Source organism: Stegostoma tigrinum, chromosome 8, assembly GCF_030684315.1.
Source record: "Stegostoma tigrinum isolate sSteTig4 chromosome 8, sSteTig4.hap1, whole genome shotgun sequence".
In the NCBI taxonomy this organism is placed as follows: Eukaryota; Metazoa; Chordata; class Chondrichthyes; order Orectolobiformes; family Stegostomatidae; genus Stegostoma; species Stegostoma tigrinum.
The window spans coordinates 56,027,387-56,047,773 of NC_081361.1; the positions used below are offsets into that span (position 1 = coordinate 56,027,387).

The window sequence follows — 20,387 nt, forward strand, 5'->3', positions numbered from 1 at the left end:
AAGAGCTGTTAGTAATGGAGGTGATAGGACTCAAAAAGAAGGTGCAAAAAGTGGCATAAGGGCATTTTATCTGAATGCTCGGAGCATTTGAAACAAGGTGGATGTGTTGACAGTGCAAATCATGGCAAATGGGTACAATGTGGCGACTCTTACAGAGACATGGTTGCAGGATGGTCATGACTGGGAGTTAAATATCCAGGGGCATCAAACTGTTTGGAAGGATAGAAAGGAAGGTAAGGGAGGTGATGTCGCTCTGATTTTTAAGGTTGGTATCAGGGCAGTAGGGAGAGATTATATAGGTTTTATTGAACAAAAGGTTGAATCCATTTGGGTGGAAATTAGGAATAGCAGAGAGAAGAAGTCACTGATAGGTGCGGTCTATCGGCCACCAAATAGTGACATCATGGTGGGGTGGGTAGTAAACATAGAAATAGTTAATGCATGTAAAAATGGTACAGCAATTATCATGGGGAATTTTAATCTACATATCGATTGGTCAAACCAGGTCAGTCATGGCAGCCTTGAAGAGGGGTTCATAGGGGTTCATCCACGATAATTTCCTTGAACAATATATAATGGAACCTACAAGGGAGCTAGCTATCCTAGATCTAGTCCTGTGTAATGAGACAGGAGTAATTAATGATCTCACAGTTAGGGATCCTCTCGGAAGGAGCGATCACAGTCTGGTCAAATTTAAAATACAGATGGAGCGTGAGAAGGTTAAATCCAGTACCTATGTCCTGTGCTTAAACAAAGGAGACTATGAAGGACGAGTTGGCTAAGCTAGAATGGGAGCAAAAACTTTATGGTGGGTCAATTGAGGAACAGTGGAGGACTTTCAAAACGATTTTTCACAGTGCTCAGCAGAAGTATATTCCAGTGATAAGGAAGAACTGTAGGAAAAGAGAGAGCCAGCCATGGATGTCTGAGGATATAAAGGGAAGTATCAGATTGAAAAAAAAGTAAACAGTAATGGGTAACTGGTAGATTGGGAAATCTTTAAAGGCCAACAGAAAGTCATAAAAAAAGTTATAAAGAAAAGTAAGATAGATTATGAGAGTAAACTAGCTCAGAATATAAAAATAGGCTGTAAAAGTTTCTATAAATATTTAAATCGTAAAAGAGTGGTGAAGGTAAACATTTGGTCCTTTAGAATCGCTAGTGTGGAAACAGGCCCTTTGGTTGAACAAGTCCACACTGAGCCTCAGAACATCCCACCCAGACCAATCACCCTATTACCCACCTAACCTACACCTCCCTGAACACTATGGGCAATTTTGCATGGCCAATCCACGTAGCCTGCACATCTTTGGATTGTGGGAGGAAACTGGAGCACCTGGAGATAACCCATTCAGACATGGGGAGAATGTGCAAATTCCACACAGTTGCCTGAGGCTGGAATTGAACCAGAGTCCCTGGTACTGTGGGGCTGCAGTGCTAATCACTGAGCCATCATGCTGCCCCTTTAGAGGATGAGAAGGCTAATTAAATAACTGGGAATGAGGAAATAGCTGAGGCATTCAATGGTTATTTTGTGTTGGCCTTCACAGCCTCAAAATAAAGGGAAGCAGATGTAGGACTGAGGTCAGGAGGAACTTCTTCATCCATAGGGTTGTGAATTCCTTGCCCAGTGAAGCGGTTGAAGTTACCTCGCTGAATGTTTTTAAGGCTTGGCTAGATAAATTTTTTTTACAGTAAAAGAATTAAGGGTTATGGTGTGTGGACGGGTAAGTGGAGCTGAGTCTGAAAAAGATCAGCCATGATCTTATTAAATGGCGGGGCAGGCTCAAGGGGCTGGATGGCCTACTCCTCCTCCTAGTTCTTATGTTCTGTTCTGACCATGGGGGATTTCAATATGCTGGTAGGCTGAGAAAATCAGATTGGTATTGCATCACAAGAAAAGGAATTTTTGGAATGTCTACAAGCTGGCTTTTTGGAGCAACTTATTCTGGAGCCCACAAGGGAACAGGCAACACTGGATGTGTAATGGGGCAGACTTGATAAGGGCGCTTAAGAAGAAGGAACCCTCATGAGGCAGTGAGCATAATATGACAGAATTTACTCTGAGAGGGAGAAGCTGGAATCAGGTGTAACAGTAACATGGCTGAATAAAGGCAACTACAGAGATATGAGGGAGGAACTGGCCAGAACTGACTGGGAGAGGAACCCAGCAGGAAAGACAGTGGAACAGCAATGGCAGATTATCTGGGAGTAATTTGAGGGGCACGGCAAAAATCCCGAGGAAAAAAGAAGCATACGAAAGGGAAGATGAGGCAACCATGGCTGACATGGGAAGTCTAGGACAACAAAAAAGCAAAAGAGAAAGCATATAATGTGGCAAAGGACAGTGCGAAGCCAGGGAATTGGGAAGCCTACAAAGACCAACACAGGACAACTTAAAAAAAAAGAGGGGGAAGATTAAATATGAGAGTAAGCTAGCCAGTAATATAAAAGAAGATTGCAAGAGTTTACTTAGGTATATAAAACAGGCAAAAGAGGGCATTGGGCTACTAAAAAAAATGATGCTTGGAAAGTAGGAATAGGGAACAAATAAATAGCAGAGGAACTGAATAAGTACTTTGTTCAGTCTTCACAGTGGAAGACATGAGTAACATCTCAAAAATTCAAGAGAGTCGGAGGGGCAGAGGTGAGTATAGTGGCCATAACCAAGGTGAAGGTGCTCGTAAAACTGAAAGGCCTGAAAGTGGATCAATCACCTGGACCAGGTGGACTACACCCTAGAGTTCTGAAGGAGATAGTTGAAGAGATAGTGGAAGCGCTAGTGGTGATCTTTCAGGATTCACTGGAGTCATGGAAGGTCGCAGGGGACTGGAAAATCTCTAAAGTAGCCCCCCTGTTTAAGAAGGGAGTGAGGCAAAGGATGGGAAATTACAGGCTGATTAGCCTCATCTCGGTCATTGGTAAGATTATGGAGTCCATTGTGAAGGGTAAGATTACTGAATACAGATCGTTCTCCTATAATGTGATATCTATGTTCTTGTGTGACCTCACGCTATTAAAAATCACGCTACAGAAAATTGCTACACCTGTACAACAGAAAGTTTGCATTGTCCAAAGAGTGTCCAATATTAATCAATCGTGTTACAGCTAATTCATGTTAATGAAACACGTGTTATAGCAAAACTGCCTGTTCTTGGAAATGCATGGTAAAATAGGGCAATGTCAGAAAGGTAGCATCAAGGGGAGATCATCCCTGACAAATCTGTTAGAATTTTTCGAAGAGGTAACAAGCAAGGTAGACCAGGGAGAGCCAATGGATGTTTTCTAACTGAACTTCAAGGCCTTTGACAAGGTGCTGCAGAGAAGGCTTCTGAGTAAGTTAAGGGCCCATGCTGTTATGGAGAAGGTACTAGCACGGAAAGAAGATTGGCTATCTGGCAGAAAGCAGAGAGTCGGGTTAAAAGGTTCCTTCTCAGGAAGGCAGCCAGTGACTAGTGGTGTTCCACAAGTGTCAGTGTTGGGATCACAACTTTTCACTTTATACATTACTGATCTAGGGAAAAGTGCAAGATAATTTGAGGCAGCAGTGGCTCAGTGGTTAACAGTGCTACCTTACAATGCCAGGGGCCCAGGTTCAATTCCACCCTCGGGCAACTGTCTGTGTGGAGTTTGCACGTTCTCCTCTGTGTTTGTGGGGGTAGGGAATTGCAATGTTAGCATTTATTTCAAGAGGGCAATAATATAAAAACAGGGATGTACTTCTGAGGCTTTAATAAGGCTCTGGTCAGATCACTTGGAGAAGATTAAGGACTGTAGATGCTGCAAGCTAGAATTAATAAATGTGGAGCTGGAAAAGCACGGCAGGGCAGTAGTCCTGACCTGGAATGTAAAGCAGTCCTAACAAAGGGTTTCAACCCGAAATGTTGATTTTCCTGCTCCTCAGCTGCTGTCTGACCTGCTGTGCTTTTCCAGCTTCACAATTATTGACTCTGATCAGACCACAGTTAAAATACTGTGAGCAATTCTGGGCGCCATATCTCAGGAAGAATATACTGGCCCTGGAGCAGGTCCAGAATAGGTTCATGAGAATGATCCCAGGAATGAAAGGCTTAATATATGAAGAACATTTGAGGTCTCTGGGACTAGATGCGATAACATTTAGGAGGATGGGCGGATCTATTTGAAACTTACAGAATACTGCAAGGCCTGGGTAGAGTGGACATTGGACAGATGTTTCCCTTAGCAGGAGAGACTGGGACCCAAGGGCACAGCCTAAGAGTAAATGGAAGACCCTTTAGAATGGAGATGAGGAGAATTGTGTTCTGCCAGACACTGCTGATTCTATGGAATTCATTGCCACAGAAAGCTATGGAGGCCAGGCCATTGAGTATATTTAGGACAGAGGTACACAGGTTCTTGATTGTTAAGGGGATCAAAGGTTAGGGAAAGAAGGTGGAAGAATAGGGTTAAGAAACGTATCAGCCGTGATTTAATGACAAAGCGGATTTGATGGGCCAAATGGCCTAATTTCTGTTCCTATGTCTTATGGTCATCCTGATTTGGAAATACATTGTCATTTCTGCACTGTCACTGGTGCTAAGTCTTGGAATTCCATCCCTTAGGGCACAGTCAGTCAACTTACAACACAGGGACTGCAGAGGTTCAAGAAGACAATTCATCATCTTCTCAAGGTCAGTTAGGAAAAGATAATAAATGTTGGCCAGTCATGAGTGAATTTACAACACACATGCACACAGGAAATGCACAAGTTAAGCATTAACTGAATCATAGAATCTCTAGTGTTGAAGGCAGCCATTTGGCCCATCATTTTCATATCAACTATCTGAAGATCATCCCACCCAGACCCACACCCCTATCCTTTCCTTTCTAACCCTACATTTCCCATGGCTAATCTCTCAGGCTCACTAACACTCTTTATGGAGAACAATCCACTATCTTTACTTGGCCTACACGTGATTCTAGATTGACAGCAATGTCGTTGACTCTTAATTGCCTACAGCAATGATTCAGCACAACCCTGAATACTATGGGCAATTTAGCATGGTAATCTTTGGGCTGTGGGAGGAAACCCATGCAGACATGGGAGGAATGCACAAACCCCACAGAGATGGTTGCCTTAGGCTGGAATCACACTCCAGGTCCCTGGCCCTGTGGGGTGGCAGTGTGAACCGCTCAGCCACCCTTGTTGATATTTTATTCTCAGGAGTTGCAATGGAATAGCTGTTTTGTGATGGCTTTTAATTCAGAATTGCAGCCAAGGGTATGCTAGGATCATCCATAACAAAGGAATGGTAAGAAATGAAATTAGTGAACCAGTTGAAAGAACGCCCTCAATGACAAGTCTCTCTGAATGTGTATGTACTGATCATCTCCGATCCCCTCCCGCTGATGTAACTCTCTGCTGTAAAAGGCTTTGCCTTTATGATAATGAGATTGTGGCAGATGCAAAAAACCCACCCCTCACAAATTTGGACACACCCCAGTAATACTGAAGTGCTCCTTAAAAATATTTGGGGCAACATCCAGCACCAAAGTTCTCTGCACAAGAATGTTCCTCATGGCAAAAGTCGCTCTCATATTATGAGCCCGGCCATGTGTAACTGCACTGTAGAGTGAAGTACAGGTATAAGATTGATAGGCCTTGTCACAAAGTACTTATCCTGTAGTTTGACATGGTTGCTGGAGGATTGAAGTAACAAGACAAACAGTAGGCAGAATGCCAACATTTCAACTGAATGATTTGTTGACTGGTTGCACAAACCACAGATTAAGTGGTAACCTTTGCAGTTTCGATTTATATCACTGTTGCAATGAGATATCTACAAAGCTAGCCATATGCAGTGGATAGCATGCTAGAGAAGCCCACTAACACTGCAAAGGCACATGCCAGTTCTCCTTCTCTGTTTACAGAGGGTAATAAAACTCTCCCTGTCCCCTCCCTGCCCCACCCCCCACCAACTTTAGAAAACCTTCATTATCTGTTTAAAAAGCAATGATAAATGTTACTCTGCAAATTGTTGGTTGATTGCCTGCTCCTGCCTGGAAGGATTGGACAGTGAAACGAAGGGCCACAGTCATCTTTATCTCCTGATGAACCAGATGGACTTTTGCAACAATTAATGATAGTCGTCATGGTCGTTATTATTGAGACTAGATTTTAGATTTTTTAATTTATTAAACACCACTATCTGTTGTGATGGGATTTGAACCATAGATCATTACAAGTCCAGTGACATTATAACCATGCCCTTGTACACCCCAGATCTCTAAGGTCCATTGCGAAGAGCACTGCTCTGTACTACTCTGCTTCCCCTATGAGAAGCTCATTTTCACTGCTGCCACTGCACCATCTCTCTCATATGCAATCTAAGGGACGGGCTGTTGAAAATCCATTTAAATAGGAATCCAATATTCCCTTTGGACTGAACATTGCTGCTTCCATCATTCTTGGAATGACAATGGTTGAAATCAGAAACAGTTAATTAATTAACCTTGCTGGATCTATGGCTATAGAGAGTGATAAAAATCTCTCAGGCTCACTAACACTCTTTATGGAGAACAATCCACTATCTTTACTTGGCCTACACGTGATTCTAGATTGACAGCAATGTCGTTGACTCTTAATTGCCTACAGCAATGATTCAGCAACTCACTTTGGCTGGCTAAAAGAAAGCAGGGAGTGGCCGTAATTGGTCTTTTTCAGATTGAAAGATGTAATGAGTGACATGTCACAGAGATCAGTGCTGGGGCCTTAACTGTTTACAATTTATACAAATGGCTTAGATGAAGGGATGGAAGTATGGTTGCCAAATGTGCTGATTACACAAAGATCAAAAGGAAAGTAAGTTGTCATGAGGACATAACATTACAAAATGAAACAGATAAGTTCAGTCAGCAAAGATATGACAAAATGGAGTACAGTGTGAAAAAATGTCAAACTGTCCGTTTTGTCAGGGAGAATAAAAAATGCACACAATCCAAATGGTGAGAAAATACAGAACTCTGAGATGCAGTAGGATCTGAGGGACATAGTGCATGAATTGAAAAGTCAATGCAGAAATATTTTGCAAGTGTTTATGAAATCTAATTGAATGTTATCGTGTACCACAAGAAGAATTGATACAAAGTAAGGAAGTTACACTTTGGTTATACAGAGCATTAGTGCAACCACATTAAGAGTATTGTGCAAAGTTTTGCTCACCTTGCATAAAGAAAGATTCAAAAGCAATGGAAGCAGGTCTAGTACAGTTTACCAGACTCAAACAATTGTCTAATGAGGAAAGGTTGGACAGGCTAGGCTTGTATCCATCAGAGCTTAGATGAGTGGGAGGTTATACAAGTCTGTCAATATCCCCCTACGATTTATGACAATATCCTTTGCACTATTTACCACCCAACCAATTTTCATGTCATTCGTGACCTTCCCGATGATATATCCTACATTCAGCTCCAACTCATGATTTATGCCACAAACAGCAAGGCCCCAGCATCAAGCCCCACAGAACCCCACTGGCAAGAAATTTCCAGTCACGGAGACATCCCTCTGTTTCCTGCCTCTTAGCCAATTTTGGTTACAAGCCACTTTGCCTTGGATCCCATGGATTCTTACTTTCTTGACAAACCTGCCAAAACTCTTGCTAAAGTCTCTTTACACCACAACGAATGGAATACCCTCATCAAAAGACAGAAATGGCAGGATACTTCCTCTAATGGGAGAATTTAAAACTAGGGTAATCATTTAAAAATCAGGGATCACTCATTTAAAACAGTGATCTTCTAAATTATTTTTGATCTGAGTGTGGGACTTTTTTGGAATTTTCAAACTGAAAAGGTGGTGGGAGCAGAATCTTTGAAAAATTTAAGGTATAAATTTCAATCAGATCTAGCAACAAAAACTAGGAATCTACGGACCAACTGCTGCAGCAAAGTTGCATTCAACCAGTCTGTAACCTCATGGGTTACATGGCGGATCACCTGTCTATCATTACCATCAAGCTGGAGCATCAATTCCAGTTTAATTAAGTATGCAAATCAGGATGTCAGCAGCAGCATCGGACTTGCCTAAAAATGAGATATTGACCTGGTGAAGCCAGAACACAAGGCTAAGCAATCTCACAGCTAACAAATCAAACGTAAGCTCTGCAGTCCTGTCACAGGTATCCTTGAATAGTGGTGGACAATTAAACAACCACCACAAAGAAAAGGATCCACAAATGCCCACGTGCGAACTGATATACATGTCCAGCATAACAGAACAAAAGACAAGGCTAAAGTAATTGCATCCACCTTCAGGAGTGATGAGTGGATGATCCATCTCAGGCTCCTCCTCAGGTCCCCAGCATCACAAATGCCAACATGATTCACTTGACATTAAATGGCCGTCAGTGCTTGATACTGCAAAGGCTATAGGCCCTAACAACATTCTGGCAAAAGTACTGAAGACATTTAGAACTTACCTTGTCCCTTGTCAAATGTTCCGTGGTAATGTGGAAACTATCCAGGTGTACCGTGTTCATGAGAAAAACAAATTCAAACTGACAAATCACTATCTTATCAGTCTTTTTTCTGTCATTAGCAAATTGTTGGAAAGCGTCATTGATTCAATGGCAATTTCTTCATAATAACCCGCTCACCGATCGTCAGTTTGGGTTCTGCCAGGCCCATTCAACTCTCGATATTTTTATAGCCTTTATACAGTTTGTTTTTCCACCCATAGTTCCCCAATATCTTGTTGTTTAAGAAGTCAGCTGCATTTCTGTTTTTCCTACCATAGTGAATAACCATATCATATGTTTCCACATTAAATTTCATATGCCATGTTCTGAGCAAAAGGTCTGAATACAGATTGATCAGGTATGATTTGAAATCAATGAATTTTTCTTTTGGTGATTTTACAGCTTAACAAAGGAAAATAAACAATAAAACATTACTGAAACATCAGTCTGTATAGGATCTACCCAACATTACACATCTTTATTTAAGCAACACCTTCAGTTTGGTTTGAGTGTGCAATAGTATCTACACCGAGTAAATGAAAAGGCACCGACTGATAGTTCTCAAAAAATATATATTTCCTTTAAATATCCTGAAATTCTACAACTTAATTCGAGTTAATAAGCAACCAATAAAGAGAAAAGCCATTTTATATAAAAATTGGTGTAGGCTAATGAATGCGCAATGAGTGTAGGAACAGTTGCTCCTATTCTTAAACCAATTTTAAAGCCAATGATAAAGTTGAGAGATTTGCACATGTTCTCTGGAAGTTGCAGAAAAGCAGAGGCAATAGCTCCATTCACAGAAAGATCTTCATTTTTGCAGTGGCACGAAAGCGGAATAAAAAGTAGAAAAAAATCATCACAATTTTTTTTTAAATGAAAAAAATTAAGTTTTGCAGATTAAAAATTTGACTTTTTCCTCAAATGCACTTGGATATGCTGTTAAGAATAACTGTAAATGTGACATTACCATTAGTCCACCAGTTCATTAGGTAATCTTAATTGTTATACAATTAGTTAAAAAGTACAGTTTTATTTATTTTTATTCTTCAGTTCAAATTTCCTCCTGATGCACAACTACATTTTGGATTTTCTTCTTATTTTTCTTGGGATAAAAATGTCACTGGTAACATCAGCATCTTTTGACCAACTCTAATTTCCCACAAGGAGGTGGTAGTGAGCCACCCACCACTGAATGGCCAAATAAGCCACCTCACACTGCCTTTAAGAGTCAACCACAAAGCTGTTGGTCTGAAGTCGCAAAAAGGCCAGACCAATGAATAGAAGGCAGATTTCCTCCTCTAAAAGTTAATAGTGAACCAGGTGGATTTTTAAGACAATCTGACAGTTTATCTATCATTATTTATGAAATTCTTGGCTCAGTTGGCTGGACAGCTGGTTTGTGGTGCACATTGATACCAGCAATGTGAGTTTGCTTCCTATACCAGCTGAGGTCACCATGAAGATCCCTCTTTCTCAACCTCTCCCCTCACCTGAGGTATGACGGCCCAGGTTAAACTCACTAATTCCCTCTCTCTAATGAAAGAGCAACTATCTTGTCCTCTGGGATTAGGGTAAATTTACTACTGACGAAACCAGTACATTATTCCAGAATTTAACTTCCCCCAGCTGCTGTTCTAGGATTTGAAACAGAGTCCGGAGCATTAGTGCAGGCCCCTAGAAGATTAGTCCAGTAACATTATCACCACAACATTTACTTTATATTTTACATAGTTAATACTTAGACCCAGTCTGCTTACTTAAAAGAAGACATCACCAGACAGAATAACTTTGGAGCCAATGTGCATTTCTGCACCATTGAATTACATGGAACAAAACATAACATCAAAGTTTACACAGTGTGAAGCTGGAGGAACACAGCAGGCTAGGCAGCATCAGAGGAGCAGGAAACCTGACGTTTCAGGTCGGGACCCTGCTTCAGAAGAAGGCCTTTTTTCTGAAGAAAGGTCCCCACCCGAAACATCAGCTTTCCTGCTCCTCTGATGCTGCTTGGCCTTCTGTGTTCCTCCAGCTCCACAGTGTTATCTCAGACTCCAGCATCAGCAATTCTTACTATCTCTGAGTGAGTTGCAACACCGAAGCTAATAAATACTCTGTTGCCAAAAATGTCCCATACAATGATGTCTTTCCAAGCAACAGTGATTTCCTACTGTGCTTGTCTGCACTCAAGATAAAAAAAGAACTAAGCTCAATTATGAAATATTAAAGGAGGATAACTACAGAAATCCTCAAAATTCAGGACATGATTGAATATTTGCTTTGGGATCACAATAGGCATAGAACATTTCTACTTCTCTTAGGAGTTTAAAAAAAAACACAAATGCTGATTTTCATGTCATAGAAGTGAATAAAAATGAAATACATTTACTTATGAGTGCTTTGTGTACTTTGGAGTGCTTGTACTGGAACGACTATAGGTATCTTCTCAATCATGGCTGGACTAGGCTCAAAACACTGAGAAAGATGTTTAGTTTCAGAATCTGAGCAAATTGCTTCTTCCCTCTTCTTTGAAACTTTCAATATCTCCTGCATGCTGAGCTTGAAGACCAATCTTGGATCCACAGATGGTAAGGAAGGACAACTACAGTCCTCTCGTAATTTTATAGCCTGCAAGAAAATCAAAAAGCAGTATGAAATTTATATTATGCCTAATGTTGGTCATATTCAGCATCTATAACAGTTTATGTCCCTGGATACTGAAAGCATGATATGCAGCGATTTTTGCTTTAACTATACAAAAAGCTGAGTGTAAAGTTATAACTTTCACTCTATTCATCTTTGCTTTACGAGAAGTATATCCAATTTCTAAAAACACCAAACTGGATATCATCAAACCAATTACTTTCACAAAGTTGCTACCTTCATTTGTTCCTTGAATTGCATGGAAGCCTTAAGAAAACAAGAAACAATTTATCACAAAAGTAAGCGTGAAATCAATTCCAGTTAAAGAATTGCCAGTGTTCAAACAGTTAACAAAACTTAATTTATTTTGAACCACTCATTAACACAATGTTTATTGAACTACCCTTACAATATTGCCAAAACATCATTGGTATCATTTCTATGCCACATGCAGCTGTTCTCCCATTTAAACACTTCTTGATCTGTTTAAATAGATTGAACATAAGATGTACTTCAGCACAATACATATTCTTAAAAATATTAATGTAACTAATATAAATAAAAGGCATGTATTTAGATCTGAAAATTAAACAGATTTCCTGTTGCATTCAGGCCTTAGCAAGAGCAGTTATAGGATTCACTCTACCTAAATGCTTTCTTTCCATGATCTGGTCAATGCAGTTGACTTTTTAACTGCCATCATACTGCCTTTCTGTAAATGCACATACATATTATTACAATCAAAGTAGTGATTTTACACTCAGGTCACTACATAACAACACAGTTCATTGTTTTTTGGTCAATTCTGTTGTGTCACACGTAGAACACATCATCATTTTTAAAATGTCCTTAGAAACTCTCTCAACTTAATGAATTTCAGAAAGCACGAACACAGCAGAACTGAGATACAGCTAGTGTTTAAGCAGTTGACACTGTGTAGTTTTTTCCAATGTTTTTAAACATCCTGATCTTGTCCAGCTAAGACCACCTTTGTCATTAGCTTTCAGAAAAGCAAGAGTACTAATTCCAATGAACAGCCTACCTCAGACAAGTCAGACTAATTAATTAATCATAAAAGTGCAGTGGGTGTTCTGTATTGATTTCAAATCTGCATCATCTGGCAGGGCATTTTGGAGCTACCTCAAACCCAAAACATTGAACATTTACTTCCTCTTAAGATTCATTGTCCCATTACACTTAAGCAATGATGTGACCTTTTGTTAGGTGGTTGGCAGGCACCACATAGACCCCATAGTGCATCACAACATAAAAGGTGAGTACATCACCTCACTCCTGACCTGGTTATGTGGGAGGGTGAGTTGAGAGTCAGATATATGAAATGTAACAGTGGAATTTGACGAATTGAGTAGGCAAACCCCCTTTATTCATTCACAGGATGAGCGCCTTGCTGGTTAGGCAGCATTTATTGCTCATCCAGAGGGCAGTTGAGTCAATCACATTGCTGCGGGTCTGGAGTCACATGTAGGCCAGACCACGTAAGCATGGCAGTTTCCTTCCCTAAAGGACATTAATGAGCCATTTGGGTTTTTCCAACAATCAGCAATGGATTCATGGTCATCATGAGATTCTTAATTCCAGATTTTTATTGAATTCAAATTACACCATCTGCTGTGACAGGATTTGAAACCAGGTCTCCAGAACATTATCTGGGTCTCCAGATTATTCAGTCCAGTGATAATACCACGAGGCCATCACCACTACTATGGCAGATAAAGTATAATGTGGATAAATGTGAGGTTATCCACTTTAGTTGCAAAAACAAAAAGGCAGATTATTATCTGAAGAGTGATAGATTGGGAAAGGGTGAGGAAACCTAGGTGTGCTTGTACATCAAGCATCGAAAACAATTGGTCAGGAGCAGCAGGCAGTGAAGAAAGCAAATTTTATGTTGGTCCTCATAGAGAGGATTTGAGTTCAGAGGCAGGGATGTCTAATATCAACTATACAGGGCTTTGGTGAGATTTTGATGGTGCACACACTCGTATACAGTTTTGGTCTCCTTATCTGAGTACGGATGTTTGGGCTATGGAAAGACTGTAACACAGGTTTAACAGACCGATTCCTGGGATGGCAGGACTGACGTATAAAGAGAGGCCGAATGGTAAGGATTATATTGTCTGGAGTCTACAACAAAAAGGGAGGAGAGGAATAGTCAGGGTAAAAGCAGGAAGGACATTCTTGGTGGTTGGGTGGAGTTTTGAGGGAACGGAACCAGGGGTCACGGTTTAAAGACAGAGGGCAGGCCATTTAGGATTGAAATGAGGAGAATTTTTCTCACCCAGAGAGTGGTGTGCCAGCAGAATTCTCTGCGACAAAAGCAGATGACGCTAAAACACTGAATGTTTTCCAGAAACAGCTTGGTATAGTTCTTAGGGTTAAAAAGATAAAAGGTTATGGGAGAAAGTGGGAATGGGGTACTACTCAGTTGGATGGTCATATTGAACGGTGGAGCAGCCTCGGAGAGCCAAATGGCTCAGTCCTACTCCTATTTTCTATGTTTAATGAACACTTGTGTAACATAAGTGATTTGCAACTAGGACAAGAGATAAAAGTAGTATAAGTTCTGGTTCACTGTACAGCAAAGTTACACATATAGTGTCATACAGCATGGAAACAGACCCTTCGGTCCAATTTGACTATGCCAACTAGATTTCCCAAACTAAACCAGTACCATTTGCCTCTGTTTGGCCCATGTCCCTCTAAACATTCCCTATTCATATACTATCAAAATGACTTTTAAATGTTATAACTGCACCTGCATCTAGCACTTCCCCTGCCAGCTCATTGCACATACAAATCACTCTCTATGAGAAAACGGGTTCCCTTTAAATCTTTCTCCTCTCACCTTAAAATTATTTCCTGTAGTTTTGAACGCCCTATCTTAAAGAGAAGGTTTTTTGCTATTCATCTTCCTTATGCCCCTATGATTTTATAAACTTCTATAAGGTAACCCCTCAGCCTCATGAAATGGGCACACACAAACAATTTCATCTCTCATTTACCCCAACTGTGCCATTCTCTCCCCATCCCATGCCTTCCCATGCCACTCAACCATGCCCCTTGCATCCTTTCCCATTTCATCTGTACATACCATTCTATCACTCTTATACCACCCCTCTCAAACTATTGCTCCCCCCCGCCCCCCCAACACCATCCCATCTGTAAAACAGTGGCTTTTACATTGGGAAAAAACCCAGGAATAGCGGGGGGATCCAACATACTGAAATCAAATGGAGTTTTAACGAACCACACTATATATTTCGTTTATCAACACTTGTCATCATAGTATAATAATCTTAAAATGTGATTGTAGTAAATAATATTGTACTGAAAAAGATTGTGGAATCTTTAAGTGTTCCTTTAATGTAGATTTATCCCCTACAAATGGAGAAATTTGGCCTGATGTGTGCATATACACTTATATTACAGATCCTGCTGGACATTCAAGAGAAGCAATAGAGAAAGTTCCAGGTCAAATCACCATAACACCATCCACATTATTTAAAATTGGCTGAGTACATTACCAGCAGGTTACTGATTCACAATGTGTACAAAGTCATATACAGCACTGACTGTGTGTGCCCACAGACTATCATTTGAAAATAGCATAAAGAGGATTTTACAACACTAATTTCTGAATTTGTTTTATTTATTCTTTCACAGGACAAAAGGTGTCACTGACTAGATCAGCATTTGTTGCCCATCCCTAATTGCCAGGACTAGGTGGTGAGCTGCCTGCTTGAACTGTTATAGCTCACAGAGCATAGGGACACCCAAAGCGTTGTTAGGAAGGGAGTTCCAGGATTTTGACCAGAGACAGTGAGGAATGGCAATGTTGTTACCAGTCAGGATGTTTTTTGGCTTGCAAGGGGGGCCTGTACATTGTGGTGTTCCCATGTAACAACTGTCTGTCCTTCCAGTTGGGACGGTGCTGTCAAATGAGCGTTTGGTGAGTTGCTGAAGTGCATTTTGTAGATAACAAATGCCGTCACCATTCATAATGGACAGAGTGAACGAGGAAGGTGGGGGATGGGGTGTGTCTCCCAATTAATTGGGCTACTTTGTCTTGATGGTGTCAAGCTTCTTGAATGTTGTTGAAACTGCATTCATCCAGCCTGTATAAACTGTAGCAAAAATTACAACTAGCTGTCCAAGATGTAAATCATTTCTTCCCGAGCGGTTACATTCACAACAAAGCGAATTAAAATATCTCTTTTCGCCTTGTTATATTTAAATTCCTTAACCATCATAAAAATGACAGCATGTTGAAAACTCCAGGACTCACTACACAATAACCATCATTAGAGGTCATCTGAGAATATCACGGTTTACACTGCAAGAGCAAAAACAGAAAAACAATCATGGAATATTTTTCAGAGCACACACCCCTTTCAAATGTACATTTTGGGCTGCACTTTAGTTCTGGGGTCAGGAGCCCAACTGGACAGATTTCACAGAACCCTAGAAATGATACAGTAGAGAAGGCAGCCATTCGGCCCATCTTGTTAATGCTGAAACCAAACACCCAGGTGCCCTTTCTAATCTTATCTTCCTGTGCATGGCCCACAGACCTGCAGCTTACAGCACTTAAGGTGCAGATTCAGGCACTTTTTAAAAAGAGTTTAAAGTCTCTGTCTCCACCACCAACTCAGACAGCGAATTCAAGCAACCACCACCTTCTATGTAAAAACACTTTTTTATGTCCCTGGAATCCTTAGCCTGAATCAATATTGTATTAGCACCTGCTGCCCGACACAATCCATTTGCAAACTGGCTGATTAGTGACTGCACTCATTACCTGATTAAGATCGTCAGACAGGCCCACCATCAGGCTGGTGTGCCAACAGAAAGTGCACTGGTCCTAAAGAGATTGGCAGAACTAATCGGTAGAGGTGGGAGCTGCCTGACTGTCTCGAGGAGAGGCTCGCTCCATCTTGGGATGTGAAGGCCTTTTCCAAGGTGAAGTTAAAACTGGGCAAAGCTACCAGACCTCTAACGAGAGATAACCTGGGTCAATATGCCATGTAGGCAAGGTAGGGTGATAATTGGACAATGAGGCCCCAATGTGCCTGTCTGCATACACAGTATATTCAGACTGTCACAATTGAGTTAGGCTGGTCATGAAGCCAAAATGACCAACATCTACTTTCCAAAACAAATCTTCTATAGGAAGCTTGCGTTTGGAATGCACTCTCATGGCAATCAAAGGAAGCTCTACAAGGGCACAATGAAGTGTCCACTTAGGAATTTTGATTTTGATTTCAAATTTTGATTTCAAATTCTGAGTGTAGCTCACCTAGGACTGCACAACCAAATAAATGGTGAGGTCTCTTGTGAAAGCAAGCGCATTCGAGAGGCAGATGGAAATGAAAGCATATATCCCAAATCAGCAAGCAACTCAATCGAAATTCAAGCAGCAAATATCCCGTCCTATTTACAGCAGAACATGCTGAACACAGATTGGCCCTCATATCACCTTCATACCCATCAGAACCATATCAAACAATCCAGATGATGAACACGATCATCTTTGCCTTGAAAGACAGAATGAAAAAGGAGAAAGAAGGCAAAAAGTACTGTAAAGGAACATTAGACAGGCAAAGAAGGTACACAGAAATCACGTATTAAAAGGGAATGCACAAGGATGATGAATTGACTTTTGTCTGCATTCTGGCAATGTGGAATTTATAAATTTGGTCTGGAATGCTTGTTTTGTGATAGATTCTATTTTACTATTGATGTTTAGTAAGAGAAAGAAGGCAAGATGTGGGACTGTCAGTGAATGATGGGGGGGGGGGGGGGGGGGGGGCGCAGGGGGCATTGAGGTTTCATTCATGATGACCACAAATATAAGTGTTGATCACAGTGAGCCTGGCCAAAACTAAGAGAGATGTGTTGGCTGCCTCCTTTTTTCTTCCTCAGCTAATTACCATAGGTGGTAAGAACAGTGCCTCATGATACTTATGTTGCTCAGGGTAAAGCTGTTCATGAAGAAACTTGATACGTGGTCCACCCAAGTTCTGCAGGGTTCCATCTGCTTTTGTCTTTTACCTTTTGCGCACTTGAGTTATAGCAGTAACCTTTTGCTTTCTGTAAGCCTGGATGTGACAGCATGTCTTCAGTAATATCTGAGTGATACTTTCCAATAATTGTCCCAAGTCACAAAGCTTTCTCAATTGTCAATTTCCTGATTCTCTCAGGTTATAAAATAGCAGCATTGGGCAGGCACAGTTATTATCACCTGCTTAATCCAGGTCATCGTGAGGTTTTATCAATGATAAAGTAACTTTTATTTCAGTGCTTTTCAGAACTTCACAAATCCCAAGCATTTCATAGCAAATGCTGTACCTTTAAAGTGTAGTTGCTGTTGCTGTGTTGAAAATGCTCATCCTCTTATCAAGTCAACAGGAACTTCATCAGTGATATGCATGATCTTGGTGGAGGAGTTCCTGGTATGTCAGTAGACAGACTTCTGTGCATTGAAAGTTCACTGCAGCCATGATTTTGCACGTGCCTTAAGCATCTCAATAGAGGGCCAAGTAAGTTCACAGCACAGGAGTTCAGTCAGCCCATAATTATTTTCTGTTAAGAAACCCAAAAATATGCCAACAAATACTCTCTCTGCACATTCCGCATTAAAGGTTTATTGGCCTGTTCCTTAAACTGTAATTTTATTTTTAAATCTACAGCTTAATGCAAAATATTTAATGCTCCAATAACATCCTACAGGAATAAACCTGTCATAAATGCTTCTCTTTACACTTAGTGACAAATTTAAACATTGTCACTCTGATCACTAAATCCTGAGTTAAAGGAAAATACTTTCTTTGCTCACTATCAAAACTCTTCATAGTTTAATAAAGACAAATGTTAGTGAATTGCATGTTCGGGGAGAAGAGTTTCAACAGGGATTGGTGGTAGAGGATTGCTTTTCAGACTGGAGGCCTCTGACTAGCGATGTGCCACAAGGATACAGCTGTGTCCACTGCTTTTTGTCATTTATATAATTGATTTGGATGTGAACACAGGATGTATGGCAGTAAGTCTGCAGATGACATCAAAATATGTGGTGTCGTGGGCAGGGAAGAAGAGTACGATGGGACTTTAATCAGACAAGCCAATTAGCCAAAGAGTGGCAGAGGGAAGCTAATTTAGATACATGAGAAGTGTTGCATTTTGCTAAGGCAAACAAGGCAAGACTTATACGCTTAATGATAGTGCCCGAGGGAGCTTTGTTAAACAAAGATACCTAAGGTTGCAGGTGCATAGTTCCTTGAAAATGGAGTTGTAAGTAGACAGGGTGGTGAAGGAGGTCTATGGCATGCTTGCCTTCATTGGTCAGAACACCGAGTATAGGAGTTAGGATGTCATGTGCGGCTGTATAGGACCTTGGTGAGGCCACTTTTAGAATACTGCGTATAATTCTGGTAGTCCTTCTATGAGAAGGATGTAGTTAAACTTGAGAGGGTGCAGAAAAGGTTTACGAAGACGTTGCCAGAACTGGAGAGTTTGATTTATTGTTGAATAGGCTGGGGCTTCTTTATCTCCTGGAGCATCTGGGGGGTAACCTTTTAGAGGTTAATAAAGTCATGAAGGGCATGAATAGGGTGAATAGACAAGGTATTTTTCCTTGGGCAGGGGAGTCCAAGATGAAAGGGGAGAGGTTTAATGTTAAAAGATTTATAAAGGACCTGAGGGGTAACTTTTTCACACAGAGAACGCTGCTTGTGTGGGTCAAGCTGCCAGAGGAAGTGGGCGAGGCAGGTACAATTACAACATTTAAAAGTCATCTGGATGGGTAAATGAATAGGGAAGATTTAGAAGGATATGGGCCAACCATGGGAAAATGGGCCTAAGTCAGATTGGGATGTCTGGCTGACGTGGATGAGTTGCTCCAAAGAGTCTGTTTCCATAATATAACTTGATTTTTTTTTCTCTGCTTACCGGCTACATCTTTCCATCATGTCAAAACAAATAGATGTTTCAGTGAAATCAGACAAACCAATTAACCGTGTTGACGATGAGCCAACTAAGTAAATGCAAATTAGATACATACCAAAAAAATCTTTTCTATGGGTGCCAATGAATCAACTATCTACCATATTATTATGGAAATCAGTAGAAATAATTGTGTTCTAATTATGCTGACAGTGATTTACGGTGCCTGGAACATGATTACAGTAGTGTGTTAAATCATATTGTCAGCACACTTCGAACTTCCACAGCTTTTTCTTGTTCAGTTCAAAAAAGAATGGAAAGCGTCAAAACTGAAATGTTGCTGTTGTCAAATGTTATTTTTCGTACATTGGTAATGATGCAGGATGCTGCAACTGGGTGTTAAGATCCGCAGCAGTGCGTGGTGCCACTTTAGTTGCACCATTTTAACATAGTATTCTGTAGATCAAGAGCCACCATTACATGTCTCCAAACCTCATCATTTTTGTGTTAAGAATTTTCAAAATATCTATATTTAACTTGATTTGGAACAAGTCAAATTTCTTCTTACTTTCCAAAATGTATCCGAGTGAGGAATGCAATCCTAGCTAGTACATTAATGCCTCTGTCAATGGGAGCTAGCTGTAATATCTCTGATTATGTGGATTATTCAGCAACTCACTAAGACAAAACAGTATCAGCAGTGGCTATTCTCCAAGGTTGGAACAGGAGCCAGAGATTTTTTTTGTTGCAGAAGCATTCAAAATGAAAGAGAAAACATGTAAAACACATATACCTTTGAACTTCCAATTTATTTGATTGTTTTGACTAATTCTGAAGGATTCTTCATGATCTTCCTTTGTATCAGCTTAAGGTCAAAGAAAATTGGGAAGAGATATCCCAGGGCAGAAGCACTAACCATCCAGTTTCTTTCTCATTATACCACTAAGTTGACAAAAGCTAACCAAATTGTAGCACAGGATTCATTTCTCAACTAAAACTTGTCAAGCAAAAGCCTGAGTTTTTGCTATCAGGAAATATGCTGACTAATAGAAATACATTAAATTTCTTCAGAGTGTAGTTAAACTTAATATGGGGTATGATTTGTTTAGAATAGCAATAGAACATGTAGATACAATTTGAACGAGTAAAGAGCCTGTTCAGGACTGATATCAGGAAATCCTTTGCAGAAGCAGTAATCAACATGTAGGTTAAACTTTAAAATAATGTAGAAGATACAAAAAAGGTAAAGTGCTGGGATACTCAGTAAGTCAGGCAGCATTTGTAGAGAGAAACAGTTAAGTTTTGGTT

At 40.5% G+C, this 20,387-nt stretch overlaps 1 protein-coding gene across 8 annotated transcripts in view; it reads right to left on the bottom strand.

Annotated features, from left to right (window-relative positions):
- Positions 1–10,473: 10,473 nt before the first annotated feature.
- Positions 10,474–20,387, bottom strand: part of oma1 (OMA1 zinc metallopeptidase) — a 69,106-nt gene continuing 59,192 nt past the window's right edge. For all 8 annotated transcript variants that reach the window (XM_048539712.1, XM_048539719.2, XM_048539718.2 and 5 more), the window contains one exon: positions 10,474–11,105. In XM_048539712.1, the coding sequence (XP_048395669.1) occupies positions 10,863–11,105 (243 nt within the window). In that variant the 3' untranslated portion in view covers positions 10,474–10,862. The remainder of the gene's footprint in view (positions 11,106–20,387) is intronic.